We start from the raw sequence: 20,707 nt of genomic DNA, 5'->3' as shown, positions 1-20,707 counted from the left end.
AAACCGCCAGTGAAAGTGCCCAACCTTCCTATTTATATCTTGTATGAGGCAGAAATGGGGAAGGAACGCCAAAGTTCAGAGGCAAACAGAGACACAACAAGCTTTGCATAAGACGATGCGCAGCGAGTGAAAGAGGTCAGAAATAAAGCGCTCAGACTTGGGGGGGGGGGTGGCGTTCTTCACCCTCACACCGTATGTAACCTCCATCCACTTTGCCGTCAGGGGTCAATTAGTAATCCTCAATTGAATAAAAAGCACAAACACAAGTTGCTGAATTCTCAGCGGAGGGATGGTAAAGCGATGGTTCTTTTATTAATGTGCGGATGATATGAATGAAAGAGGATATAGAAGAAAAAAAAAAAAAAAGGGGAGATTCAATGATGAATGTTTTCAGATTAAGAAAAAGGCAATTTGTATAAAAATGTTTATTTTTCCTATGGGCCTGATACAGCTGCTTAATGACCAAAATCACAGTTGGCGGCTGTCACCAAGAGACAAAAAAATAAAATAAAATACACAATGAAAAAACGTCCAAAAAGCAGGCAGGGTTTTTCTACAAAAAAAAAAAATTATAATCCCCAAGTCCCCTCTCAATGCAATAAATAAAACTTTATTCATACAATAACTTCATTACAGGGCACATTTTTCTTCGGCTTGAAAAATAAAATAAAGTGTGCTTATTAGCACATTACATTCGTCATACAAGATTGCTACATTCATCCGTTCATCACTGAACAAACTGATTTAAAGAGAGCGCTAGCACAGTTATCACATCTCAAATGCAGAATGTTTTACCGTGACGTGTCCATGTTCTGTTAACAAAACACTAAATGTTAATGTATATAATGTTTACAGGTATATTGCCAGCAATGTCCTAAGGAAGAGGCCTTTATTTTTATTATATATATATATTTTTTGTTATTCTAGAGAATTTATCACAGCGGATGTGGAGGGTTTTGGCACGAACGAGAGTTGATAGGTACTATGAGTCTGGGTGGAGGGCCCCTTTTAATCCCTCATCCCCTGAAATCAGTGCGTGAGGAAGCAATACAGGTAGCCATTAAATCCAATCCTATTGTGTTTGTCTCTAAAAAGTTAACAAAAAAAAAAAACACAAAGATGGACAAAGATTTAGAAGTAAAATAGAAAGAAACAGAAGAATAATGCAACATTTGGAATTAGCCAAACACCAAACTGTGGCCCGGATGCTTCCTTCCTCCGAAGAAAACCAGACGCTTTATTTTTAATAAAGAAATTAAGCTGAATAGAAAATAATCTTTGGATTTGCATGTCAACCCCTTTAAATGTGACTGAGCAGCAGCGTCTGGCCTCTGTAGCCAGAAAGGGGTTCCCGGCGCTGCGTATAATACATGCTTTGCGAGCACGGCAGCCACGTGAAGCAGCGATAGGTTGAGTACAAAAAGACAAGGAAAGGAGGTTACGGTGGGACAGGTCTACTGTTTCATTAAAAATTAACACGCTGCATAGATCAGAGGGGGGGGAGGCACATCCACTGCTCAAGGGCCACCAAAAGGTCAGGTCTTCAGGATGTCCTTGCTTCAGCACAGGTGGCTCAATCGTCAACTGAGCCACCTGTGCCGAAGCAGGGATATCCTGAAAACCTGACCTGTTGGTGGCCCTGGAGGACTGGAGTTGGCCAGCCCTGATACAGTGCTCCCGGGAAGAGACGAAGAGAGGGGGTTCTACAAGTGTTTAGCAATACACTGCAGCATGTTCACGTTGCAGGAGCACCCCTCACCCACCCTGACCTGGGGTAACAGAATGCACATTAAGCTTTACAGACGCCCTCTGGCAGTGAATGGGTTAGCATAGTGTGCACATTTTGGGGGGGGGGGAGAAGATTTACCAACGGTTCTTGCGAAAATCAGGGCAGAACCAGTGCAAAAAAACAGCACAAGATTTACCAAAGGGAAACCCCTCAACTGTTTTCAATAGGATTTATACGAACTGCCATTTTTTTTTGTTTGCACTTGGTCTGTCCCAGTTTTGTATCAATGAGACTAATAAATAAACCCCCATAAGTCTAGTAGCAAAGCTCTGTGAGACCGGATCTAGAGATGGGCGAACTATCCACAAGCTCCTTTATAATCAGTGTTCTGTTAAACAGTGGAGCTGAAAAGAAGATAAAGGAGTCAGACGCGGTTAGAGCCCGACCTGCAATTAAAAAGGTGCATTCACTCTATGTAGAGAACAAAATTAAACTTTAGTAAAACCCTCCCTAGAATAGAACCTGCCATTTGCCACGATCTGACGTGTACACCAGTTTGCAGCGGATCTGACGTGTACGCCAGCTTACAGCGGATCTGACGTGTACGCCAGCTTACAGCGGATCTGACGTGTACACTAGTTTACAGCGGATCTGACGTGTACGCCAGCTTACAGCGGATCTGACGTGTACACCAGTTTACAGTGGATCTGACGTATACACTAGTTTACAGCGGATCTGACGTGTACACTAGTTTACAGCGGATCTGACGTGTACGCCAGCTTGCAGCGGGTCTGACATGTACGCCAGCTTGCAGTGGGTCTGACATGTATGCCAGCTAGCAGTGGGTCTGACATGTTCGCCAGCTTACAGCGGATCTGACATGTATGCCAGCTAGCAGTGGGTCTGACATGTTCGCCAGCGTCCCCCTCCTGCCCAACCATTCCCTCACTGCCATGTTGATGGCTGAGATGCAGGAAACGGGTGTGTGGATGTACACAAAGAAAACACACAGACACTGTGCCCAATTAAGTAAAACTGGGATTCTGCCATTGGGGAAGAGTTAATAATAAACCCATCTACATTTCATGAGTTTTGATGGAAGAGTGAACACACCTTTCAGATTAAAACAGGAACAGCTGGAGGAATCATAGATGTGGAGCTTTTTTTCCCTCTCTCACCAAAAGTTTAACAGTCCCTTTAAACCATAGCCCCATGCATGTACAACAGCCCAGGGCCCTTACACCAGCGATGGAAGCAAACGCCCCTCTCCTTTTTTAGATAAGGCCTTGTGTTTCAGCCCCAGATAAGAGGGATAACACACCAATTAAAAACTGGTATAAAAACCACCGTTGGAAAACTGCCTCCTGTGTTCTGTACTTAACAGACGTTTGGTTGGGCAATTTCTGCTCTGAAAAACCCTTCGTGAACGCAACAGCGCCTCGAAAGCATCGGGAAGAGAAACCGCAGCAGCACCAGGATTGTGTAACCCCGGTCATGCTGGAAACAGCCTCCAATCACTGCTCTGCAATAAGACTGCCGGCACTTCCAGCAAGGCAGGGGTTAATGATCACAGGAGACCAAAAAAAAAAAAAAAAAAAAGATAATAATTAATTCCAGAAAGTACAAAAAATAAAATTAAAAAAAAATTCCCAACAAGAAAAAAAAAAAAGGAAGATTAAAAAGACAAATGAAGAAGACGAAAGTTCTTCAAAGCAGCGGGTGCCTTTGCTATGAGTCTCTCCTCACACAGTAGATATCATAGTGCCATTGCCACTGTGAAATAGAAAGCAGAGCGACACTGCCAAGCTGAACGGGACGGCATCCTGCGTCACACAGCACAGACTCACAACACGGATGATGATGACGACGACGACCCGCTGCAGTATCCCTGGTGTGTGCGCTCGCACAGCGCGGCCTCGTGCTGGGCACCTGGATCCTGAGCGCGCACATGTCTGTTAGGGCTCTCGGCCTAAATTAAACCTCTTTAGTGCAAAGCCGTGTTTTCCAGTCCCTAAAGCATGGAATAGGTTAATGCAGGGGGTTCTCAACTCCAGTCCTCAAGGGCCACCAACAGGTCTAGTTTTAAGAATATCCCTGCTTCAGTGCAGCAGGCTCAATCAGTGGCTCAGTCAAAGACAGCCACCCGTGCTGAAGCAGGGACCAATTGCGCCACCCATGGTGAAGCAGGGACCAATTGCGGCACTCGTGCTGAAGCAGGGATATCCTGAAAACCTGACCTGTTGGGGGGTTCAGGACCGGAGTTGAGAACCCCCGGAGTAAATGGGGTTAATCAGTGCTGCAGACTGCAAAGAGCTCCAGGTTAGCGCCAGAGCCCAGAGATGTATCTCCGCCAGAGGGTCACATCTGAAGGACCCTTCCTGACATCGGACAATTGATGCCTGTGCCGCCAGTACCTTTGTTCCGTGAAAACGGGGTGAATGGTCATTTTAGGATTTGTGGAGCTGGTAAGAAAGTTGAAATCCATATTACGGGGATTGGACAACAGGGGGATCCATGCGTGTTCAGTGACGAGAATGCGGATAAAACCCAAGGCAGGTCGCAGGTCACAGCTGAGTTTGCATCCATAATCGTGTCCATGTTTCATTTGTGCAGTGATGCGAAGAGAGATCTGAGAGGGCCATTGCTCTGATGGACACAACCACACACACACACACACACACACACACACACACACACACACACATAACCACACACACCTTATTAAGGGATACTGCAGGTGATGTGAAACACGCATGCAATGTATGACACAAAACGGAGTGGATGACGGAATTAAAAACAGGACAGCGCTACAGTTTCTCTTACCTGTTCGCGGAACGGGCTGTGCCATAGTCTTCTAGACCCTGCAGGAAAGAAAACAAGGTGGGAGAGGAGAAAGATATTACAGAGAAGAAATACAACATTTAAGAGATCAGCTTTACATTACAATTGCAGGTTGCGCTATAAATACATGCCAGGGCACAGACAGTGCGAGGGTAAGAGGATTTCGAATGATGCTGGGAGATTAGCCATTACTAATTAGCATCTGTGCAGCTCGAGGTCTGCAGGTCATTGCACAAAAATGTACAGCTACATTCTTTAAGTGAGAGGAGAGTCAAACATTTGTGACAGGTAAGACCGAGCGCACAGCCAGGAAAGAGTTAATGGGGATGGCATGAGATGAGCCTGCTTAGTTTGATCTAGAAGCTGCAGCTTAGTAATGGACATTCCGGCAAACGCACAGTGCTCCCATCATCCAGATCAGTGCAGAGCTGCACGGGATGCAAATGGTAACGATGTAATCATAGTTATCATTAGGATGGCAGGGAAACACAGGGACATCAGGGGAAAGGTTCCAGCAAAAATACTCCCACCAGAAATCAGCCCGAGAGCAGCACTGTCCCCACCATACTGCCGGTGTATGCTTTAGGATAGATTGTGACATGTATAAACCGGTTACTAATAGACTCAGCTCTGTCAGAGCAACACACGTCTATCCTGCGTTATTTCTGCTCTTTTTATGCAGTTGTCCCAACCTCTGCAATTCCAGGGGGGGGGTGAGGGGGGGAATAAATTAAATGGGTCTACATTGCAGAATGAAGGTTCCTCTGAGATACAAGATAGTTCCTTACAAGTTTAATTATTAGTATGGTAAATCTAAAAGGACACACACAAGCCACTGGGGAACACAAGAATGAACAGAATCCGTAAGGTGGAAGGACACGAGCCCGTGTTGTATAATTACATTTGTATTAAGAGGGGAATATACAAAAAAAAATAATCAGTAGGAATATTTGATGGACCTTTCAAGCTACATAGAAAAAGTACTTTTAATACACACGGTTTTGGGTTTAATATCCTCATACCGGGTTATCTGCGCTTCAGATTACTCACCTGTGAGTAATAATAAAAGGTCTTTGCACGCTTACCTCTGGGTTCAAACAAGGAGAGTTGCATGAATTACACTCGCATAGAATTGCAAGGCACTTTGGAAATGAATGGGGACGTTTAATTACCATTATCTAACACTTTAGTTACCAGGAGAGCCAGCAAAGGGCTTTCTATAGAGCAATTGGACTTCAATCATCTTAATTATAGAGAAGTATAAGATACAAAAAAAAAAATTGCAGAAAATATGAGTCCTTTTACTGCTTTGGAAAAGTGCTAGATAATTACACGCTGTATTCATTACTATTACAACCATTTCTTATCTTGGCTAGTGATCCAGCGTTTACAGAAGACGCCCGTCAGAGGAAATTTGGGAGCCGGGAATTTCTGGGTGATATCCCAACTTCTGTGGTGCCTGCCCATTATTAGAGCAAGTCTTATTTTCACAGCCAGTTCCTGAAGGAATAAAGGTGGTTTGGGGGGCGGGGGACGGGAACACAATTTCTGGTGGGAGTGCTTTGTGAGTGAAGCGTCTTCCACTGCAGCTTCCCACACTGTTTGATTCTTCTTTGTGTCTGTTTTACAACCAGGTCACAGGTCACACAGATTCCTCTTAACCGCTCTGCCACCAGGCCCTGCTGGCAGCAAACTGGTTAATGGTTCATCTGGGCAGGACACAAAGTAACAATCCCGTCAAACAGTGGTTCTTGTGAACTCCAGTGAAAGCGCCACACACAGACTAACCAACTTACGGGTGCTGACCTTTTATAAGGCTTGTGCAGCCCCACGGACTGCGGGTACAGAGCGCTGGCAGTCCTGTGTATCGTGTACCCGTAGGGCACAGCGTAACCCTATAAATAAGGAACACATTGCTGGGGAGCCTCGGTGTACAACGGTGAAACAGATTTCCGGTTACATTTCTCACCACTCGGCACTTTCCCCAAAACCGCCCCTTCCCCCCCAGAAAACAACAATTATTTGCTCTCTAAGTTTCATTAACCTGCAGAAAAAACAGGCCACCGAAAAGCATGATAAACCTTTACCCGACAGAGGGGCCTGCAAGGCCCTGCCAAGCAATGTATCCCTCGAAAACGGATAGGCAACTCCAGTCCTCAAGGACCACCAACAAGTCGGGTTCTCAGGATATCCGTGCTTCATTACAGGTGGCCCCGTCGATGACTAAGCCACCTGTGCTGAAGCAGGGATATCCTTAAAAGCTGACCTGTTGGTGGCCCTTGAGGACTGGAGTTGGCCGCCCCTGGTCTACGGTATGTCAAGCAATGCATTGCAACCCCATCTAGCAGAGAAGAGATTGTCACCCTTCACTGATACGTACAAACACAAACCGTTTGGTTCACGTACCGGATATTTGATGGATATGAACGAACATAGTTCTGCTAAGCACCCACCATTAAGGTCAAAATTTGGCCTGTAACCACGTCCAGTGCCCAGTTTTACCTGTGAGAAGACGGGTGCAGCCACGCTGTAAGGTCTGGGCTTGAACGTGCTCACGGCTGGAGGAGGGAAGGCGCGTGCGGCCATGCTGTAGTCCGGAGGCGGGATGGACAGGTCGTCCTTGTCCAGCAGGTTCCCGGTGCTGCTGCTCTTGCCGGGCTGTAAACTGTGGAAGAACCAAAAAGTGAAACACTCGGATCTGCAGGGCACACGTCAGTCAATCCCCTGCAAGGACTGCTCAAAAAGCTGCTCCGTGCAATATTCTCATGAGTCAATCAGTAGTTGTATGAAACTCTCCTTGCTGCTACCCCTTATATGCAGTCACTCCCGCAATAAAGAGAAAGAATCGAAAGGAGGAACACACCAGGTTACAAAAACAAAAAAAATGCTAATTCCTTAAATAAAAAGCTTGTATACAGAACTGCATGTAGCAACGTACTCATAGGCCCACAAGGCGATACGATGGTGCAGCGTCACGCTATCCGTAGATTGAATACAGCGAGGGCCGCAGGGTGCCAGGTCCCTCCGGAGGAGCGGCACACACTTTGCGAATAAAACCGACACGCCACCTGGTGGTAGTGTAGTCACGTGACAGCCCCAAAAAATTTTTTTTAGAAACCCCAGCGCGTTTCGCACGTTACAGCGTACTTCATTAGGGCCTCTGACGTGAAGTATGAAACGCCTTTACTTAAATGGATTTAGCATTTGTTACCGTTGTTGTGCGCCTCTAGCCATTCTTTATCCTCTGCAAGGATGCTGGTGCCAACTGATAGCAACACAGGAGGCAACACTGTCCCTACGGATTATTTTTAAACTCCATCTAGGCCGCCTAGTATTCTTAACGGTGTCCTGTGAACACAATATTGTCCCGTTCTCTGCCAGAAGGACAAGCAACACATTGGAAAGTAGGATGCTACAGCCCAGTCTGAAAGCACAGGAGATAACCCCTTCAGTGCAAGCTGCCTGGCTCTGATGGGGTTAAACATGTATGAGCTTAATTATGAGAATCGGTGAAGAACTGGCGTTGGTCCAATTCAAAAACATATCAAAACCTGCTGGATGTGGACATTGGAGAAAACAGGAACTGAACACACTCTTACAGTTCACAGAGGGTTCAAATTGTGTGTACAGAGAACTGGTACTTCTGGGCTTACCTGACCGACGCCCGATCTCTGGTATCGCTGCGGTCTAACACTCGTGTGTAGGAGAACGGAAACCATCCTCTCCTGAAAAGGAAACGTTCATAGGGGAGGTTAGGACGAGATCACACACCAGCATCTGAGCAAGGTTTAACGTCACTAAGATACAATAATAAGAGTGGGAGGGTCATCGGTGGCCCTAATGGCAACACTGTGCGTGCTCCCGGTGATCACCATAGGAGACGTAACCCTATAAGCGACGAGAGGCCTGCAGCAGAGAGGCGGAGGTACGCAGGTGTACAGCATAGCTGCCATTAATGCAGAACAGGTGCGACCTAGCACTTGACTGAAATAGTAGATCCCAATGGCAAAGTTCTTATGGATATGGAGTAAGTCGCCTTGTTTAAACCAGCTGCTGTTTTGAGATCGATATATAGATATATAAAAAACAGTTACAAAGGGCACAGTCTGCCAGTTCTTTTCCCAACGTCAAAGCAAATCTGAAAAGCAAATCAGGACATGGGCCTTCAAGGGAACGCAGTGTGACAGCCCAGTCTGTCTGCTCCCCAGATCACTGTCTGATGTGGGGATTAAACAGACACATGTACATAATGATTACAGAGCTGTCACTGAGAATTAGCGAACCCCAGTACGGCTCAGGACGCACGCTTAACTCGCCACAGAAGGGCCTGGCAGGGTCTGTGAATGAGACACGACGCTGGCCAAATTAACCACTTTACTGCCAGGGAGTCTTGTGACAATTTGCAGAATACATTGTTGAATCCTCTGCCAGCAAACAGCGTCAAACCGCAAGACTGATCTTCCCAGTACTAAAGGACACTTCTCACAGCATCGGTGACCTTAGAACTCAAATGCTTCAACAAAGATACGTATGGCCCAAAAAGGTGTTTGCCGGGCAAAGCAACATCACACATGGGAAGCAGAATTGTATATCTGCGTATAACGACACTTACAATTTGGACTTCTCGCTCTCTCCATAGTGCCAGCCGTCTCTGGCCTCGGGAACGAGCAGTGTGATGAAGTCGCCCTCTTTGAAGCTCAGCAAGGTGTGGTTGTCGCCTGCGGCATGCGAGAAGATAGCCTGGACCCGCATCCTGCCGTTCTTCTCCAGCCCGGCTGCCATGGAGCTGGAGCGAGGCAAAGTCTTGTTCTCAGCTGCTCAAAAAACAAAGCCAGAAGAGCCACATGAGCATGGCGCAGGCGAGGAACAGAGACATACGGACGTCAGAGGAACCTCTTTATCTCAGATAGGAGTGCCAGGTCTGTCAATTTACAGCTGCCATGTTTGATGAGCCCCGCTAGTGATATTAAAATCACGGTATCGCCAAAGTAGTTCAAAAGAGAAAGATTATACAATGAATGATATCATGGTGGCAGAGATTTTTATATAAAGGTAGTAACATTACAAGTGATATATATCTAGATAGAGGAAGCTTCATTCTGTGCATTATCAACTTGTCTTTGCTCCAGTTGTGCCCTCGTGCGTTGGGGAATGGGCACATGTTTTAGGACTTGACAATGAGTGCACAATGAATGCAGGAAGCCAGGACACACACTCCTTACCCACAGTGTAGCTGTTTTTGGGAGGAGCGCTCTTGCGGGCGGGTAGTGTGTTGGAGTAGGAGTCGCTGATCTGTTTGTGTGGCACGGCGGGGGACGCGGCTTTGGGTGGGATCGGCTTCATTTCTCCCCAGTGCTCGTAGCTGTTGCTGTTAGGACCCGCGACCCCGTTCATTATGGGGGTGCCCTCCTGAGCAGACATCCTCTGAAGAGAGAAGGAGAGCAGAAGTTAACATGGCGGGCCCACGCCACAACACTAGGACGCAGTTATTGCAATCAGGATCCTTGTATTTTACGATCTGTTCTGCAAACATATAAATATATTCCTGCATTGCCAAATCAGATTCTATTTCCACCCGGGATCTAATCGCTGCATAAAATGCAGAGATCTTTATATAACTTCCATTTTTAGTTTTTTGTCCCCAAATTGTATGGTCAGGTGTGGCCAACAACAGTCCTCCAGGTCCACAGGTAACTCAAGTCGTTCCCTGAAGCACCTGTGCTGAAGCAGGGATATCTTTAATACCGGACCTGTTGGTGGCCCTTCAGGACTGGAGTTGACCCCTCCCCCCCCACTATGTGATTACACGCCAATCAAAGGCAGAAAGGAGTGTGTGTTGTAGTGCAATGTGTTACACAAGCAGATACATTGTACTTCTCAAAGGGCCACAGCAGAGTTTAGGATGAACCCCTGCTGTGTCAGAGGGGTCCCAAACATCGCTTTGCAGGAATCAGATTTAACTAGTAGACCGACGTAGCAGGTACTTACCCCTACGAAGGGTGCCAGTTCTGGGGGCACCGGCAGGGGTTTGGCACCAGGTATGGGGTCAGAGATGGACAGACTGGACTTTGATGTGGTCAGCGGCCCGGACAGGATGGTGCCGTTGGTGCCGGCGGCCATCTGCTGCATGATCTGCAGGGCTCGATCTGGGATCTTATTGGGGTCAGCGCAGGATTGCTGCCAAGAAGGGATCTTCTGTGCCAGGACGTCTTTACCCTAAGGATGGGGGGGAAGTCACAAAATGGTTATGGGGGATACGTGGCGCCCGCCTTTAAAGAGCTTTAACTATGGTCCCGGAGACATGGTCAACCACTACAGAGACCAGCACCTCCACTACCAAGTTATTCCACCAGTGTGGTGTCCTGTGATTCTCCCCTATTGTTCACTGTGGAAAATCCCCTGGGCAGGCTGTGCTCTTTGATCATCTTTCAGTTTGCAAGGGACACTCAGTACCACTATACGCTGCAGAACCATTTCATTATTTTCTTAATTCTCCAGTGCTCTACGCCGTTGGTCGGTGATGCAGGTGCCGTGAGCACTTAAGGGGTTAATGCATCAGATGGCCCAGGTACAGTTGCACACCACTAGATGGCAGGAGAGGGCTGTTATCTGGCCGCAGAGAGAGAGGGCTTCTCTCTTTCCCCCCTCCTCCTAGACAAGTAGCACTGCATCTCGCTGAGTAAGAGGCATGTATGTGGGCAGCAGAAGTGTGTGTGTGGGAGTTGGGAACAAGGCTTTCAATTTCAATAGCTCCCCCCCCTCCCTTCCTGAGGAATAGGTGGGCTGTGAACGCTGGAAATCACACAGCTCTGCATAAACTGAGGCAACACGCCAGCAGAGGTATATCTCAGCATCACCGTGTCCAAATACCGCTACTCCCCAACTACGCTCCTCAAGACCCCCAAACAGGTCAGGTTTTCAGGATATCCCTGCCTCATGCAGGTAGCTCAGTAAGTCCCTGCTTCGGCACAGGTGGCTCAATCAGAGGCTCAGTCTTTGACTGAGCTACCAATGCTGAAGCTCCTGATATCCTGACCTGTTGGGGGGGGGGGGGCGGGGGTCTTGAGGATTGGAGTTGAGAACGGACTTAACCCTTGCTGAGGGCAGGATAAGCTTTGAAAGCATAGCCTCAAAATGTAAAAATAATTACAGGTAGTAATGTGTATTCGCAAAGACGTCAGCACACTGGATGGAGATAACCCGACTTGCACAGAGAGGGAGGGGGGGGATCAGTCACTAGACTATTTACAGTGTCGGAAAAGGCATCACGTCAGGGAGGCTGAAGGTTTAATAGCTACACCCCCCCACGCTTCTGCAAGGACTGAACACATACCAGGGTTACTCAATGCCTCGGGCACAAACCGGGACTGTCCCGGTTAATCTGTCTGTACAAAAGCACCAGCAGGTGAATGGTAACCGCGGCCTGCATAAAAGGCTGGTTATTTAGACGGCAACGTTGTTTTGGTGATTTTATAAAGCACACAGAGTACATTACAACAGCGCCCCCAGCTCATGTGCCAATATATTGCTGGCTCATGTAAACCTGTGCCAGGCTGCCAGCAGTCTTCCAGGAAGGTTGGCAGCGTTGCTCTCCGTGGCATATGAAGTTTTGGCACGGGGGGGATTGATGGCGAGGGAGATTTAGCATGGAAGGGTAGAGAAGCCCAGCCCAGGATAGCCCGGTGCCCATGCCGTAGGGTCAAGCGCGTGTCCTTACTTTGCCATGGTAGGTGATGGAGTTCTTTGCTACCGCGCACTGTTTCTCCACCATGAAGCAGTACCGCCGCCTCTCTTCCGTCAGCGCAGTTTTGTAACCGTCCGAGACGTAGTTTTCCAGCTCGCTCTGTTTGTTGCTGATTGCTTCAATATACTGAGGAGAGGCAATAGGGAGGTAACAGTGTTAGAGGTAAAAGGGTATGACAGTAGGGCAAGGGTTCTCAACTCCAGTCCTCAAGACCCCCCCCCCCCCGGTCAGGTTTTAAGGATATCCCTGCTTCAGCACAGTTGGCTCAGTCACAGACAGCACCACCTGTGCTGAAGCTGGTATGTACTGAAAACTTTACCTGTGGGGACGGGGGTCTTCAGGGTTGGAGTCAAGAACACCTGCAGTAGGGAGTTTACCACACTGCCTGTGGCTACAAAATGGCACATTATAAGCTTATTAAAAAAAAATAAAAAAAAAGGGAAGGGAGGACCAAGCGGGCCCAACGCCCCCCACACCAAGAGGGCCCAGCGCCCCCCACACCGTTATTTATAGAATTTGGGCATTTACAAGTTGATTCCTGAGAGATATTTCGGTAACTCTCTGGACCATGAGTGCAGCTGGGTTTGCTCTCCTAGGTGGGACATGGAATGGTATATCGGAGTCTTGTGATGCTGGATGTTATTCGCCCCTACATCTGAATTTGGACATTACAGTAAAGTCACAACGCATCTGCACATCATACGCCCTCTAAACAAATGGAGAACCGCAGAGAGCAGTGCCCGAGCAGGAAGTACACACCGTGAGTGGGTGTGACGAGCAGAGTAGGTGTAACGATAACAAAGGTGTGACTCCGCTAACACAAAAGGACAAAACGTGCCTAAATTTGTGATGCAATTTCTCTTGCTGCCCATAACACTCATTGCTTTCTGTTTGAACCATTATTACACAACGTGGACACCACTTTGGACTACCAGTAGGATTTTATATCACAAGTCGATGGTCTTTTCCCCCCCTCACCAGTGTTGCCTTTGCAATGAAGTTCGGAAAAAGGTTTAGCATGGACTACTCCCCGCCACGGCTACAGCCCAGCGACCTCACAGCCTTGCGAGTATGATCCTACTGAACGATGGACTTCAGTTTGGATACCAGAACAATACCGTGCCAGCCTAGATCGAAGTTAATTAGGCCGCTGCGTTAGAAAACCAGTGCTGCAAGTTTCCTCCCTGGGGTAAAAAACACCACAAAGATTATTGGGAAGAAAGAAGCAAAGACTAATTAGGCAAGCTGTGCTCTCGGACTGATTTCTCGCTGGAACTCAGGCTCTAAACTCGGACAGAGATTTAATTAGGAAAATAAATTGCCCTCCTCCAAACCGTTTCCATTCTGCTCTGAGGGGCAACACCCATCTCCATTCTTGCAGTCTGCTCCAGATGTAAGCAACACTGGAACCAGTAAATCCCAACACATAGGACTGCCCTCTACACTCAGAGCCCCCTCCCCAAACGCAGACATGCAAATCACACACGATAAGCACGCTCCATCAACACATGAAACACCACTGTATAGGAAGTACCTTCTGACCCACACAATGGGACCGTGCTACCCATGGACTGGAGAAGTGAACAGCAACTGTTGCTTTAGAGAAGGAGAGGGGCCGGGGGGGGGGGCAACGCCAGTCCTCAAGGCCCCCCCAACAGGTCAGGTTTTCAGGATATCCCTGCTTCAGCAGAGGTTTCTCAGTCAAAGACTGAGCCACCTGCGCTGAAGCAGGGATATCCTGAAAACCTGACCTGCTGGTGGCCCTTGAGAACTGGAGTTGGCCTCCCCGCTTTAGATCAGGAAGGGCCAGGCTGACTTCTCCAGCACTGAAGGGAATAAGCTCCTTTGGAGGCTGTGCGCCTCTCCGTGAAATTAAGTGGGGCTGGGAGATATCGGCCTTTGGTAACCACGACTGAATGGAGCTTCAGATGACACTCGTCACCTTGATGAGGGATTGTGCAGCTCTTATTGACATTGCCATTTCAGTCACACAGGGCGTGGGAGCTTGAAAAGCCGGAATCTCAGATCGTTCTCCTGCAGCGTTCGTGTGTCACCCGCGGGAATAAGAACACTGACATGAAGGACTTTGCCGTCATCGTTCAGGCTGTGACAGGTATAAGCAGAATCCCCCTCCCGGTGTGACATGCATACACCTGCAGGGGTAATCTTGGTTAACAGCTTCGCTACCAGAGGATTCGGTAACACATTGTTCTGCAGGGCATTGCTGGCCCATCTGGCAACTAGGCAACTAAGGGGTTAACCTAGAGGTCTTCGATTGAGCCACCTGTCCTGAAGCTGGGATATCCTTAAGCCCTGACCTGTTGAGGGGTGTTAAGGACTGGAGTTCAGAACCTCTGGGTTAACCCTTTAGAGGGGAGGAATACGTTTTAGGCATCATCCGAGGAGAAGCAAAACAAAACACAAAAAAACAACAGAAATAGGAGACGTTGCAGCAGCAGAAGTTTAAAACCATTGTGATCATGAAAGATTTTAGGCAGCACCAGTACCTTCTCCCCCTCACCCAATTACACGCACTCCCATTTACTTTGCATGCCTCCTGCCCGCACAGTTGATTGCAAGCTCTTTGGGACGAGAGTTCCCCTCTCCCCAGGTTTAGGTCAATGGGTGGGGCTCTTACGTTCAGATTAGGGTCACCACCTGAAATATGGGAAGTAGCGACACTGGTGGATACCCACTGCGGGATGGCGGACAGACAACACGCTGCATGAAGATGAACGCCTGCGGGGCAGAAGATGCATGCACAGCCTTTCCTTGCTAAATTATTTCACCCCTATTCTATAAAACGAACAAGACATCGTCTACAGAGCACAGTTGAAATTTCATAGTCTATAACTGCGCACACTTGACATTCTCCCTCTTCTGTATATTTCCTGACCCAATTACACTCTCCGCCTCCAAAACACAAAAAAAAGTGTCTCCTCAACTTAGGCTAGAACAATACTTCCCTGCGGGAGCACAGACATATAGGACTTTAATTAGGTAACAGTCTTAAAAATAAAACTTGCTGCTTTGCTGACCTGATAAAGAAGGTGGATAGAACCGTTGCCAATGTCTGTGAACGCTCTGCTCTCACCATCCGGCAGCTGGCATCACAGCCCAGCCACGACTACACATGGCTTCCTACTGAGGTGCAGCTGCAAACACCTTATTCATGCACGGTGTCCCTTCTATGCACTGACTGGAAAGTCCTCCCCAGTGAAGTCACTATCCTCTAACAGTGTGAGCATGCCTGACCTCTGACAGCAGTTGTGACCCAAATACCTATAATACACCCCTTCCAATCCGGTTATTATAGGCTTCTGACATTGGACACCCCTCGGCCCACCTGGGTGAGATCCAGGGCAAGCAAATCATTCAAAATAAAATATATTCAAACCCACCCCCACCCCCACCCCACCAACAAAAGAAAGAAAGAGTTTCTGAAACAAATCAAGGCCAAACAGCAGCTGCTGTTCCCATGCTAGCTTACGAAAATCAAATTAATCTTTAACAGCCCTCATAAAAAACGACTTATTCTTCTTACGGAGGCTCGGGAGCTGTCCAAACCTTCAAGGGCGAGAGCTAGTTCCCACAGCATGAAATTCGGAAGCGAATGTCACAGGATGTACTGACCGCTCCAGGGGAAAATAACTTAATTCATGGTCTTTCCACGGGGTATCAGCCACCAGTAGGGCTTGTCAACTCATCAGAAAGTATGGCCAGGCAGACCCCAGAACCAGACGGGGCCCCATGTGTGCAGGGAGTGGGTTAAAAGTTTAGCCCATCAGACATGCCAATAAAGTAGATATTGGACACCCTTAAAACTATGCACAAGGCTGGGATTAATCCTATTTATTTCAAGTGAAAATTACAGAACAATATCAAATCTTAATCCTCCTCAGTAGCAGGCTCATCCCGTTCTGGTGCTCACCAAGCTCCTTCTCTGCTCATCGTCAGGACTCTGAAATACACTGCGTTAAGAAAACTTTCAAACAGCCTCTACTATCCTATTAGCAAACACTTACCCTCTGTGTTACACACACACACATACTTCCAGTGCACTATAAGCCACTTCTACAGTCTGTTGCACCACACCAGTGTAAGCGCGTCGAGGCAGGGATTCCCTTCTAGTCCCTGTATTGGACCAGTATTCCCTGTATAAGATGCTGTTTTCAGATTCCATATATTACTGCGTATATACCCAGCACGATCATGTAATTCCAGTGCGGCGGGAGGTGGCGGTACTACTTTAAGACTCTGCGTTTACCTACAACCTACAGTCGCACTTCATTATATTCAACTGTGAGAGGATTAAGTGATCTGTCCAAAGAGATTTACATCCAGACAGTGGTTTATGAGAAGAGTCCCTCTCCTTTGTGCCTCACACAGCCGACGCCAGTCAGAGTCGCCTTTAGGAGAGTGAACCTAGCTCAACACTACTGCTCTTTGTCACATCAAAAAGGTTACATATAAAGCAGGGCAGAAAGGCAGCAGGAGATCAGCATGAATACAAGTCTATGGCAGCTGATCCACACGCTATGGAGATCCCAACCACGACACTCGTGGTTCCACCACCAGTCAAGCTACGGTTAAAACCACACCCCGTACTTGTGTCAACATTCTGCTGCATGGGCATGGAACAGGGCTGGAGTGCGTTCGTATCCCTTTCACACCAATCAGATACCATTATGAACTTAGAATACGTTTTTAGAAATGAACACACACACACACACACACACACACACACACAAACACCATTTTTCTTTGTATATAAAATAAAATACGGACTAAAAATACGGATTACTTTCAAAATAATTTGATTATAAAATCACCCAAAAGGTTGCACACGTCAGTTCATCGCCGACAATGAATTCCTAAACTTTGGTGGCAGGTGGAGGCGGCTTCTTGTCGCTGTAGGACATGTCCCGCTCCCGGGTTCACAGGCATTTTCCAATCACCAAATACACGTTTTAAAGAAGCCAGAGAGGGCTAGTTTGTTGTTGAGATACTTGAGGAGAGCTCTGCAGCTCTCAGACCTGACAGAGCGCGTGCAAGAGAGCAGTCCCCAGGCCAAAACCGTGCAAGAGAGCAGTCCCCAGGCCAAAACCGTGCAAGAGAGCAGTCCCCAGGCCAAAACCGTGCAAGAGAGCAGTCCCCAGGCCAAAACCGTGCAAGAGAGCAGTCCCCAGGCCAAAACCGTGCAAGAGAGCAGTCCCCAGGCCAAAACCGTGCAAGAGAGCAGTCCCCAGGCCAAAACCGTGCAAGAGAGCAGTCCCCAGGCCAAAACCGTGCAAGAGAGCAGTCCCCAGGCCAAAACCGTGCAAGAGAGCAGTCCCCAGGCCAAAACCGTGCAAGAGAGCAGTCCCCAGGCCAAAACCGTGCAAGAGAGCAGTCCCCAGGCCAAAACCGTGCAAGAGAGCAGTCCCCAGGCCAAAACCGTGCAAGAGAGCAGTCCCCAGGCCAAACCCGTGCAAGAGAGCAGTCCCCAGGCCAAACCCGTGCAAGAGAGCAGTCCCCAGGCCAAAACCGTGCAAGAGAGCAGTCCCAGGCCAAAACCGTGCAAGAGAGCAGTCCCCAGGCCAAAACCGTGCAAGAGAGCAGTCCCCAGGCCAAAACCGTGCAAGAGAGCAGTCCCCAGGCCAAAACCGTGCAAGAGAGCAGTCCCCAGGCCAAAACCGTGCAAGAGAGCAGTCCCAGGCCAAAACCGTGCAAGCGAGCAGTCCCCAGGCCACAAAAGGCAAAGCTTGGATCTGTTGGGTTTACGGTACTGACAGTTTCTCTTTGCTAACCCCCTGGACACTTCATTAAAGGGAACAAGAGGCATATCCCCAGAGGAATTACACTGCACAGCTGGCTTAACCATCTTAAAACATGGCTTTAGTTAGAAATGACATCCAATACGTCAGCAGATTACCTCATTTCATGCAGTACCTGGCTGCCAGATCAGGCTTTCCAGGAATTACATTGTGTTTAGGATCGTGGAGGATAACGAGGGTCCTAATGAGGCAGGGAAACTATGTTCCAATAAACTGATTGATCCAACTATGAGGATGCGTGGGGCTCTAAGCCGTCTCTGACCCAGATTGTCTAACCCCAACCACGGTTAACTTGCCCGTGCTCGGGACAATTGGTTGTGACCAGTACGAGCCACTCTTCTGTCTCCTCACTGAGGGCTGATCACTGCCAAGTAAAAAATGTCCTTACAGCAGCTACACAAGTATTCCCCGGTCTGTGTACACGTGGGCACTTCTACTGTCACATGTCTCTCTAGAGCCCCTAACTATTCCCTAAGACAGGGGGTTTTCAGGATATCCCAGCTTCAGTACAGGTGACTCAGACTTCAACTGAGCTGAAGCTGGGATATACTGATAACCTGACCTGTTTGGGGAGGGGGTGCGGAGGACTGGAGTGGAGCGCGCACTGCCCTAAGCCAAGTGCAAATTAGAAATGGCGTTTGAAAAGAGCGCCAACAAATTACCGAAGGGCTTGAAAACAGCGAAATGCGTGGAGTGGTCACCATTTGTAGAAATGTTTTTAGAAGGAGAGATTAAAAAACAAGAAAACCTTTATTAGCGGTGGGTCAAAATATGCTAAATATTCTTCCTTCACTTTGAGGGCTTCCTTGAAAATTGACACCGCTCATGCGCATGCGAAGAAACGTAGAGGCTTCTGCGCATGCGAAGAAACGTAGAGGCTTCTGCGCATGCGCGGAGAGGAAGGTGCTACCGGCTTCTGGGCATGCGCGGAGAGGAAGGTGCTACCGGCTTCTGGGCATGCGCGGAGAGGAAGGTGCTACTGGCTTCTGCGCATGCGTGGGGAGGAAGGCGCCACCGGCTTCTGCGCATGCGCGGTCGAAGGCAGGCGCCACTTCCGTTACATACTTCTGTCACCAAGAAGCAGATATGTGCAAGCAAAATTTTTGTAGGTAGGTCCCAGCAAAGAAGTGTAAAAAGTATCCATCTCCCATACAGGCAGAGCAGGAGGTGATCAGACCGGTCACTTGTTCACAGGCCACAGAACAAAAAAAAGTGTTGGGATGAAGTACCCATTGTGCGGTGTCCAATCCTGTAACATGGCTTGTGCGGTGGCAAAGGGGCACTTTCATTTTGGTTGTAAACACACACGTGACGGCCCGGACAGCGCAAGACGAAACTCGACTGGTTTCCAAGAGATTAAAAGACCAAGACGACGACCAACAGTAAGATGGGAGGATGAGATCAGAACATGTGTGGGAGCGACGTGGAGGAGAGGGGCTGTAGCCTGGGAGATTATTGGGGAGGGTTCAGCCCTCGGTCTCCCCACTGCTGGATGAAGGTGCATGCACACACTGAGGGATCTGCAGAAATGAGGATGCGACAACACTAATAATACCGGTGTGTACAAGTAACTCATAACATGTGCATCAGCAGAAACATCCAGCGTTGAGAACTCCCCAGCGGGGGGTATAGAAATGGAACACTCAGCAGTTTAAGGATAGGTACCCCCCTCTCTCCCCCCCCCCCCCCACCCGCTTCCTGTGTTTCATCTCATCAAAATGTATCTAATTGGTATATTTCTCACCTGGAAAAGTACATTTAGTGCGAGAGGGAAATACAAACTAAATAGAATCATATACATAAAATCCCAGCCTAGAGAGGCCTATTGCACTGGCTGAAGTATTGTGTATTTGTCCAGATTGCCCATCAATGAAGCAAACACCGACTTCAACGCCTCACTACACACCAGAGATATTTTGGGAGCTCGTTGGCCATTTATCCATTTAGTGTACGAAGCAAAGACCAATAAAGAGACGTGCATCTGCGTGGCCTTCAGCTCACACCGTCGCCATCCTCTTCGCATTGTTGCCAATACAAATTGCCAGACAAAAGAAACAAACAATCCAAAGGGGTCGTGAAGAGTTGGGGGGACCCTCACCTGCATCTCCTTGTCTGAATACTTCTGGGGGTTTTTGCTCCCCTGGCTCTTTTTCCGCAGTTTCTTTAGCTCTGCCTGGCACTTCTCCAGAGCTTCCCCTTTGTTCTTTTGCTCCGCTTGGTATTTTTTCAGTGCCGCCTGCATTGTATGAACAGGAGAGAGAGTGAGAGAGAGTGAGAGAGAGTGAGAGAGAGTGAGAGAGAGTGAGAGAGAGTGAGAGAGAGAGAGTGAGAGAGAGAGAGTCTGAAGCCCTCCCAGAGATGTGCAACAAAACATTATGTAGGGCTTCGATGCTTGACCACTTAGAAGCATGCCAGCAGCATGTAGTAAAGCAGGGGTGCACAACTCCCGTCTTCAACCCCCTTCTCCCCCCCCCCCCACACACAGGTCAGGTTGTCAGGATATCCCAGCTTCAGCACAAGTGGCTCAATCAGAGGCTCAGTCAAAGGCTGAGCCACCTGTGCTGAAGCTGGGATATC

The 20,707-nt window shown here is 48.3% G+C and overlaps 1 protein-coding gene across 4 annotated transcripts in view; it reads right to left on the bottom strand.

The window, feature by feature from the left end:
* Positions 1-20,707, bottom strand: part of BAIAP2 (BAR/IMD domain containing adaptor protein 2) — a 71,097-nt gene that overhangs the window by 9,243 nt on the left and 41,147 nt on the right. For 3 of the 4 annotated variants that reach the window (XM_075580046.1, XM_075580049.1, XM_075580047.1), the window contains 8 exons: positions 20,229-20,366; positions 12,288-12,440; positions 10,559-10,786; positions 9,793-9,994; positions 9,183-9,384; positions 8,224-8,295; positions 7,073-7,235; positions 4,553-4,590 (listed from right to left, as the gene is read on the bottom strand). In XM_075580046.1, the coding sequence (XP_075436161.1) occupies positions 4,553-4,590; positions 7,073-7,235; positions 8,224-8,295; positions 9,183-9,384; positions 9,793-9,994; positions 10,559-10,786; positions 12,288-12,440; positions 20,229-20,366 (1,196 nt within the window). Of the gene's footprint in view, positions 1-590; positions 2,134-4,552; positions 4,591-7,072; positions 7,236-8,223; positions 8,296-9,182; positions 9,385-9,792; positions 9,995-10,558; positions 10,787-12,287; positions 12,441-20,228; positions 20,367-20,707 lie in introns of those variants that run through there. The other variant, XM_075580048.1, reaches the window with a different exon arrangement.

The sequence above is a fragment of the Ascaphus truei genome, chromosome 22 (genome assembly GCF_040206685.1).
Source record: "Ascaphus truei isolate aAscTru1 chromosome 22, aAscTru1.hap1, whole genome shotgun sequence".
Classification (NCBI taxonomy): Eukaryota; Metazoa; Chordata; class Amphibia; order Anura; family Ascaphidae; genus Ascaphus; species Ascaphus truei.
Note: the sequence above shows the minus strand (reverse complement) of the source record. Positions and strands in the feature narration are given on the sequence as shown.